The following is a 9,344-nucleotide window of genomic DNA, read 5'->3' as shown; positions in this document are numbered from 1 at the left end:
CTTCAAGAAGGGTTTCTCTTTGAGGAACATGAGCCTGTGTGTGGTGGACGGGGTGAAGGAGATGTGGCACCGACGGGCCTCCCCTGAGCCTGACGCTCCCTCTGGAGCCAGGAAGGTTAACGGGGCAGGAGGAGGAGGAGGAGGAGGAGGAGGAGGAGGAGGTCACCCTTCAGGAACAATTCTGGTATGGTGTGGATTTTATTCAGTGTGATTCATTATCTTGGAGGCTTCTTGAACCAGTACGTCCAGCCCCAGACTTCCCCAGCTGTATAATGCACCCACTTCATTTACTCATTTTAATGAGCTCAAGAAGAGAGGTATCCATGCAGGAATCTGTGTTGCTGGCTGAGAGGCTCGGTATGATTCTTATGAGATTATACTGCATATCCCAGAAGCCAGTTAAATTAAAGCCAATTAAACCCAGTAAAGATCTTATCATAAAGAAATGGGGAAATTAAATCCTGGTTAAGACATTAAAGCGCTTTTGCCACAGGATCATACATTATGATACATAAGGGGGGGTTGGTCACAATTTCCTTTATGCATGTAATCTGTTTTTACAGCCATGCAAAAACAAACAAATACAGCGGTAAACTTTGAGTTTGCCTAAAGAAGGTGACATCACAGAAATATTTCCGTGATGAAGCTTTTGGTTAAAATTTTCAACAAATTATTGTCACTGTGCTTAATGAAATCTCATTATTGGATGGCAGCTGAAAATGTACCATGGAAAAAAATGACGATCTTGCCCTTTAAATTCTTGATAACAAATATTTAAAGGGCAAGATCATAACTTTTTTGAAATGCCATGTTCAAACTTCTCCATAACGACTATCCAGCCAAATCCTTAATTCTGTTTTAGTCCTGTACCCCAGAGGAAGGTTTTGGTTGATGTTCCTGACTGACTTGGTTCATTTTTTTCATTTTGGTACATTTGATTGTAAGAGTGAAGCTGAGAGCTCTATGCCTCATTTGCTCTTTTTTGTGTCTTTATTATACTGTACTAGAGCATTGTGTGCATTTGCACCACCTAGTTCAGTTGTATATGGATTTATACAATGTGTCACGTATAATAAAAATATGAATGGACAACTGTAGAGTTGATTATACAGCTGCTGAATAATTTATGGTAGAGCTGCACTCTGAGGAGACAAAACATAAAGAGGGAGCTGTACTGGCCACATTCTTTCTGATGGAAACTGACAGGTAAAACATGAAATTATGCATCTGGAATGTAAAATGCTTTTTGAGTACAGTATATTTGTAAAACTGAGTGTATTAAATAATGGTCCTGCATTCTTAACTAATTTTTAAAGGTCAGTAAGACATTAAGGAACATTTTCTGGATGATGCAAATGGGTCAAATAGATTCTGCAGCTTTTTGGGGGAAGTTTTGGTTTCTCTTGGTTAAATGTTACCTCCTGATCTCCATTGATTATGCATAGCTGACATTAAAACGTTGTAGACTGTATATCACTTAATATGGAGCAAATACACACTGAGGCCATACTTTGTCATGACTGTCATGTTGTTTACGGCCATCAGTAAATGCCTAAAGATGTTGAGGAGTAATATCGTCTGTCTGTCACAGTGAAAAGAAGTGTTTTTCAGTCACAGGTGACTCCCTTTGTTCTCTATTGACTTATTGCTTGACTTTGGACCTCCTCCTCTCCTACACAGCAGGGGAAACGAGAATGAAAGCGAGCACTTAGTCAGATTCCCTCGACACACACGTCCACAACTCCACTGTGTTTAATCTGCATAGCTCCACGTCAATTGGTAATTTGGGGCTTTTAATTGCTCTGATAATGGTCCAGCAAAGAGCACCAGATCGACCTGAACTCTGGTTAAGTGCATGACATATGTCTTAAGTATCCCCCAGGTGGTACTCCAGCTTTGGAATGAAAAGACTAATGCTTAAAAACACAGCAGATCCTGTATGTCCAGTGCTGGTGTCAGCAGATCCAACCAGACAACTTAGCGGGGGCTGGCACAATAGTGTGAAACAGGGAAGGGTGGAGGGGCACTCACTTAGGGCTGGCAGGGGGTAACAGATGCAGATGAAACAGCCTCAGAGAGGAAAGCAGCAGTCAGCCTTCATAAAGCTGATGGAGTGTGGGGCCAAATGGAGAGGAACTAGTAGAGACTGGGCCGAATAAAGGGCACGAGGCAGCAACCACCAGAGAGCAGTTCAAAGAAGGAAGACAATCACCTGAGGAGATTTACATTACATTTATGAAACTGTGTTGAGTTACACAAAAAGGCAGTGACATGAACTTTGATGAAGAGTGAAGGCATAACCTCTAAACCCAAACTAAGGCCATATCAAGGATTTTGGCAAAACCCCAACCCCTACATGCCAAAAGAAAATAAAACTCATCTATTTATTTATTATTATTTATTATAGTTTCTGAACATTTTATTTAAATGGAGCAATAGTTTTGAGGAAATTCCTTAAACTACTTATAAACTCAATGCAACAAAGTCTAAATGTTGTAAAATTCTGATGGAGAAATACAAAGTTGTTAGTAGAACCTTATTGGTCTAAAATTTGTCAAATTTTCAAATGATAAAATCAGCCTTAATAATACCTAACACATGCTAGTTTTTAACTGTGCAATATAACTCCCACGAGGTTGCTAAAACGCCTAATTGCCCGTCAAAAAATTTCAGAGAACATGACCTCAGCGACCACGATGGTGGCTGCAGCCCTGACTCCAACTAATGTGCATGCATGACAAAAGTAATATGCTATTAGATACTTTTATTAAATCTGAAAACGTGTCTTTTATCTACTAACTGTTGCATATCTTGTTTGACAGTGTGTTGCAGTCCTTCTTAACTCCCACTCCATGAAAAAGACAAACTACATTTTAAATGTGACTCGTTCCTTGAGTTTTTTTCAGTGACAAAAATAAATGATGCATAACGGTGGGGGAGTCATTTAACATGTTATCTGACCATATTCAACAGTATTAACTGTGAAGTGAGGTAACAAACAGAAGCACGGAGCAAAGCTCGACTTAGCAAACAGAAATATTCCTCAACTGCTCTTCATTGTGCTCTTTGGATTACGTCATGGAATAACATCCAGTAAGAAAGATCAGTGAGAGGATACAAAATATATTACCGTAATGGTTTGGTAATCATTACACACATATCAAGACTTGACACTCCTAACTAATTCACAGACATGGCAACATATTCTGAAATGAGGTCAACAACCTGTAGCACCAGTGCTTCACCACTCAGGTTCAAACACATTGTTTTCTTGTTTTTTTCACAACAAACTGATGATATCGGAAGCACGATACCAAAGGCTCATCTCCATCTAAACATACATTGATAAACAAAAATACACATACACAGTTTTGAGTGTAACCACAAAAAAAGGCACAATGTTAAAATTTAAAAGTCTAATGATTATTCAGTAGTTTGGATGCAAAGATAACTCAGTTACTAGCAATGATCAGTAGCTGCTAGGTTGGAGATGTGGATTAAGATGTTGGATTTATAAATCCTATAAAAGAAGATCTTTATATCTCACAAATTGACAGTTTAGCTGACTATTGAAGGATTGACATTACAAAGGGTAACTGCTGCTTGTTAAACTCTGAAGTTTAAACCCAAGTTCAAAAGGAACCTACTGCATGTCAAAAATTGTTGAAAGAATAAATATAAGCAGCTGAGAGTAGTCCACACTACCATGTTATTGCATAGCCAATAATCTTCACTGCTTTATTTCGCTTGAAGACAGGAAAGGTTTTTCTCCATGATAAACAACACAGAAGCAGCTACAGGGACAGGGAATAATGAGGGCTCAACGACAAACAGTAGCATTAGCATTCGAGCAGGCGGGGATTCACGGTCGGAGTGTGATTATCTGAGTTCAAATCTGAGAAGTAACAAAAAGTGCGCAAACGTCCTGAATGACACTTTGGTTCAGAGGCACTCAAAGTGGTCAACATGCACAAAGGACACGATGCTGCTATAACCACCGCCACGAAAAAATATCTTCTAATTTCTTCAAATTCAACATGCCGAGTAAAAAAAGTGCAACAGTCTCCAGTGTTACGGAAGATTCAGTTCAACACGGCGGCTTCAGTCAGTCCTCACTAGAGTCCTCCGAGTTGTCCATGTCCAAGTCTTCCCATGATGCCTTGGTGCGCTGCTCCCAGCTCCTGGCCTGGGCGATCAAAGCAGGAGGCATGAGCACCACGCAGGCTGCCAGGCCGGAGACGCGCTCCTTAAACTCCGTCTCATTCTCCCACTCGTCCGTGTCGGTGTTGTACACGTGAATGTATTTCATCCTGTTGCCTTTGTCATGAGAGCGTCCGCCCAGGACGTAGATGCAACTGTCCAGCACGGCTACGCCAGGTTCTCCATGTCCAGCGGGGAGAGGGGTCACCAAAGACCAAGAGTTGGCTGTGGGGTCCAAGCATGCCACCTGAAGAGAAAAAAAGGAGGGAGGGAGGCTTTAATTAAGAAAAGTGCTGTCCATAATAACAACCTCCGTCAAAAGGTGTCCCTCTGACTCCGACAGAGCCAATTTACTTAATTCAATAAGTCAAGTCCACTTGGCTTTTTAGTTCAGGAAGGCCTTCATCAGAATGTAAAATAAGGTTGGACTCAGCAGACTATAAAACATTTTCTAATTTAAATTATTCCTTCAGGACATCACGCCGATATCCACGCTCATCATTGCTTCCCCCAATAACGTAGACGCGTCCGTTCATAGCAGCCATGCCATGCCACGCCCGCTCCACTGGCCCCTCTGCGCACGCTGTCCAATGATTCGCCGCAGGGTCAAAACAGTAGGTCTCTCTGAGGTACACCGACCCTCTGCGCCCACAGGTTATATATATTTTGCCATCCATCACTGCTCCAGCATGGGCGTACACCTGAGGGGAAGGTTAGACCGGTATTAAAGGTATTTATAGTGGGGAATACCTGGTAAACAGCAGGAAAGTCCCATTCAAAATACTCAGGTGTGTATGTAGCACCATCATGTGGCTGTTACAGGTATTACATGCATTTCCTTCTCATCTTTCAACTTTTAGCTCTCATACCTCTCTCTTTAGAGGTGACATAAATTCCCACGTGTTGGTGTGCGGATCATAGCGCTCCACTGACTCCAGTTCATTACTGTAGTCTCGCCCGCCGATGGCATAAATATGGCCCCCCATCACACAAACACAGTGGTCAGCATGCTGCTGCTGCAGAGGCTGGATGGCGCACCAGCTGTTGTGACGGGGGTCGTATCTGAGAAAAAACAGTGAGGAAGAAATGAGACTCTAGGAATTCAACCAGCAGGAAACAAATCTGTGCACAAAGTAGATATCAAATCATCTTTGTGTTCAGTCAGTGAAGGAACAGAGAAAATTCTACTGGAACAAAACAGATCAGTAATTAATTTCAGTAGGGAATGTCCAGGTTTGTCCAGTTGTCATGGCATTGCAAATGTTCAAAGTTACATTTTTTTCCGAGCAGTTTTTCATCTGCTGGTGAAGATCAAGTGATACGATCAAAAGCTTTTTTTCTCACAACTTTATATTGAGTTGGTCAAAGAAACATTTAAAAACGAACAGAATTTGTGCTTAAACAATCAATCAAATACATCAATCAGTCAAAGAGCACAGTTCTGATAATTGATGACATCATGTATCTGTATCCGGGCTCTGGGATACTTTTTTCACTATTCTCTGACATTTTCTGGACTCAAAAATTAATTGATTAATCTAAAATAATTAACTAATTAACCAATAATGGAAAGAATTGATAGTCGTAGCCTATATATCACAATATGAACCAATCAGATTTGTTTTGCATTAAACAAATATTCTGATGGGATCTCACCTCCAGCAGCGAGTCTCTGCTCGAAATCCACTGGTGTTCTTGTCTCCTCCAATAAGATAAACATAGTTGTTGAGCACAGCGATGCCCTGGTTGGACATTCGGGGCGCGTGAGCTGCAGTGAGAGTCCTCCACTCCCGCCAGCTCGGGTGGAACACCTGAAACAAGTTTTCCCTGTTTGTGAGGGAGCTGGAGGAGAACATCCCCCCGAAGCCCAATATACAGCGGAAGGTGGACCGCGGCTGCGTGAGAGGACTCTGCAGGACGGGCTGCCAGATCTCCTGCTCGTGGTAACGCAAGGCAGCTGAAACTGAATCCTTCAGTGGACACTGGTTCAGTCGGCCATTCAGTCTCTGCAACACTTGTTTCTCGATCAGGCAGAAGCGCACAGCGTCAAGCATTTTGAGATTGTCCTTTAGGTCAGAGAGATAACAGATGAGGTAAATGTTATTAAGGCTTATGGTATATGATCAGGGATTCCTTTATTTAAGTAAATACAATACTGTGTATCTGATGGATATGGAGAGATGAATACAAAATGCAGACACACCTTAGGACTGACCTGTAAGTACACCTGGTCAGTTTCCACCTGCTCGGGACTGTAGTGATAGTGAAGTGCGGCCTCGTACACCTCGTTCTCGCTGTTCACTTGAAGCTCGTCACTGCTCAGCGCCTTGAAGACTTCATCTTGGGGGAGCTGTCTGTACACGTCAGTTCGAGACAAAGTCTGAATGTTCCTGAGGATGTAGGAGTGGAGCCTGGCATCAAGCTGCTGCAGTCCATACAGATCAGCTAGATGATGCACTTCTAAAATGTTGCTCTCATCCAGCCAAGAGAAGAGGAAATCACAGCAGAAGCCAATGACATTCTCCAGCTATAAAACATAAAAGGGACAAAAGACAAAAGTCAGCTGAAAAAAATAACATACTAAACAATTTAATTTAGCATAAAGAGCAACAGCCTACCTGTACCAGTGTGGCAGCTATCAGGACTTCCTGCACACACTCCAGGTCCAACTCAATCTCTGACGTGTAGATGTAGTCGAGTATTTTTTTCATGGCCATGTAGGATACTCCATGAATTGGAATCTCCTTTTGCTGCGTCTCCCGAAGGCCTCCAGCAAACATTCCCCTGGTGGAGAAGAGTGATGCATTGTTATGTTGGGTCAACTTGGCCCAGTGACGATAACATAATCCATAACATGGCACAATATCCACCTCTCTCTTTCTGCAGGTTTTCCTGTCATTTTCTACCATGAACAATCCAATAAAGACCAAACGCCAAAAGAAAAGGTTTATATTAAGCAGACAAATCTCCTTAAAAGAGAGGAAAGCAATTACAAAGGTGAGATTTCTGTAGCCATCACAAAATCTTCATATGCTTTCAACCAAATCTGTGTTGAATGTACTAAGCTTCAGTTGTTATTCCCTTTAGCTACTGGTACAAAGCACATCTTACAGGATTCAGTAAAAAGCATATGTGTAAAGGGATGTTAGTGCCTTGTCTTAACCTACTTTTAGCATCATAATGGGATTGCAGGGATACCTACCAAAAGTAGATCTCTAGTTTACCAGCACAATGCATCGTCTTCCACGCCTGCAAAGTGAGCTACAAACTGATATAAAGTATAATATACACTGACTACACAGTCAATACACCTATCTGTATAACTACTCTGTTACATATACCACTGGCTGCGTGTGGACCAATTTCACGTTGCGTGCAAAACCTGAAGGTTTGTTTAAGTCATGATGTAGGCAGACAAGTAAACACAAAGGCAGTGCAAGCACACACAAACTACATGAGTAAAGGCAGATGATCATATGACACGTTGATGTATAAGATAATAAGCTGCAGGAGGTGGTGTACAAGAGAATAAACTTAATGGGACTCTGCACCAAGCTGTCTGGGTCTTGTGACACAGAGCTGAACACACTTGCACTCACTGATTAAATTGTGCTTTTGTATGGAAATGTAAGATAGGAGTAAAATTCAAAGAATGTGTGAAAACTAACTAGTAGCCTGGAGGGATCTGGCCATTTAGTCATGGTCAGTGGTATGCATGTGAATACTGCCTGACACTGCTGCACTATCTGTATATTGGTTTATACGTGAGTTTTTACTGGAATCTACATGGAGGTTGTAGAAAATCTTCCTGTGCTGTGACACAAATAGAGAAAGTAAGAAAAATAGAAATGAAAGCGAAACATAAATTGGGGCCTGGTGTGACCTTTTACCTAAAGTAATCACAAGAGGCTGCCAGGAGTATACGGTGGGCTTGGATGGGTCTACCCTCCACCAGCAGCACCACATCAAACAGGATGCCACTCTGTCTGAGAGCCAGCAGGCCCTCCAGCAGGCTGCGGAAATGGGCTGAACTTCTGAAGGTCTGTCGGCCCGGCCGGCCTGATGAGCCAGCGCGTCCTCCCATTGGACTCAACTCTCCATCCTCAGCCATGGCAAGATACTGTTCAGGCTTCATCACTTTTACCTGTCCAGTGCTAACATCATTCAGAGTTTTCTTCACATACTTGTCACAAATCTAGTCGGGGTGTAGGGGGATGAACAAGAAGAGGAAGGATACGCTTGGCAGCTAGCGGCTAAAGAAGGGTGGTTACGTTGTTTGAAATGTTACTGCAGTCAGTTACGGAGCTAAGCGATAACAAGTTATATACACTGTTAACGTCACGGCTTGATTTATAGAGCAATAAGAAAGACGTGAAACTATACAGTTATATATATACGCCCTCCAGTCGACCTACTGCTAGCTGTCACTGCGCAGCTAAGCCGTCAGCTAATGTTAAGTTTAAACGGTGTCAGCTAGCAATGCAACTGATAGCCTGCTAGCTGCTGTTAACGCACTATAAAAACAGCGAGCTAGACTCTCAAAAACTGAAACAAAACGACTGCACGAAAGTATATTCGCGTATGTTAGAAACAAACCGTCCTACATTGACTGTCGGTTCACAATGACACCAGATCCTTCGTTGAATCACCTGCACTGTCGCCTGATTTTTTGACAGATCAAAACAACTCTGTTTACTTTTTGGTCTCAGGCGGTGAGCTCAAACACTATAGGTCGTTGCTCTCCTACTGTCCAGCCCCTCCTCGAACAAGGAACCAATCAGAGACGTGTGTGATATTGCATGGGAATTACATGACAGTTTTAGTTTTTCTTTTGTAATAATTAGACCTAAGGATATTATAACTTAATTTGAATGTAATAACTAGCTCCTTAGTTTCATAACCAATCTTTTAATTATTATTGACAAATTCCACATACAAAAAGCAAAATTCTCCAAATCAAATTACAACACCTTTTTAACTGAATTTAATATATACATAGAAACACTTAAACATACAACCAACAAAAAAAGCCAACTCACTCTAGCATATTTTGATGTCTTCTCTCTGTAGCTCCTAATTAAAATGATTGACGGATGATTAATTGCTGTATTTAATTTATATATTTTTATTATTCAAATTTATTA

The 9,344-nt window shown here is 41.7% G+C and overlaps 1 protein-coding gene across 3 annotated transcripts; it reads right to left on the bottom strand.

The window, feature by feature from the left end:
* Positions 1-2,251: 2,251 nt before the first annotated feature.
* klhl22 (kelch like family member 22) lies at positions 2,252-8,885 on the bottom strand. Of its 3 annotated transcripts, none has more exons than XM_022758388.1 (7): positions 8,091-8,885; positions 6,819-6,984; positions 6,404-6,727; positions 5,857-6,266; positions 5,070-5,262; positions 4,668-4,901; positions 2,252-4,447 (listed from the first exon to the last, which is right to left on the bottom strand). In XM_022758388.1, exons 1-7 carry the CDS (start codon positions 8,333-8,335, stop codon positions 4,106-4,108), a joined length of 1,914 nt encoding a protein of 637 aa, XP_022614109.1. In that variant the 5' UTR covers positions 8,336-8,885; the 3' UTR covers positions 2,252-4,105. The 3 variants fall into 3 exon arrangements, with proteins under 3 accessions (XP_022614109.1, XP_022614114.1, XP_022614119.1); XM_022758393.1 differs by having other exon boundaries at positions 6,416-6,727; XM_022758398.1 differs by having other exon boundaries at positions 8,805-8,862.
* Positions 8,886-9,344: the final 459 nt, after the last annotated feature.

Source organism: Seriola dumerili, unplaced genomic scaffold (assembly GCF_002260705.1).
Source record: "Seriola dumerili isolate Sdu_G_001 unplaced genomic scaffold, Sdu_1.0 BDQW01000017.1, whole genome shotgun sequence".
Lineage (NCBI taxonomy): Eukaryota > Metazoa > Chordata > Actinopteri > Carangiformes > Carangidae > Seriola > Seriola dumerili.
The sequence above is the reverse complement of the archived record's forward strand: the minus strand, read 5'-3'. Positions and strand labels throughout refer to the sequence as shown.

What these genes read in the sequence shown, in the direction of transcription:
- klhl22 (XM_022758388.1), bottom strand. Translation starts at nt 8,335, where the DNA reads ATGAAGCCTGAACAGTATCTTGCCATGGCTGAGGATGGAGAGTTGAGT. An exon ending in GCAGAGACTCGCTGCTGGAG is followed by an intron (nt 5,263 to 5,856) that starts GTGAGATCCCAT and finishes GTTTTTTCTCAG; the next exon opens with ATACGACCCCCGTCACAACA. An exon ending in TGTCACCTCTAAAGAGAGAG is followed by an intron (nt 4,902 to 5,069) that starts GTATGAGAGCTA and finishes CCTTCCCCTCAG; the next exon opens with GTGTACGCCCATGCTGGAGC.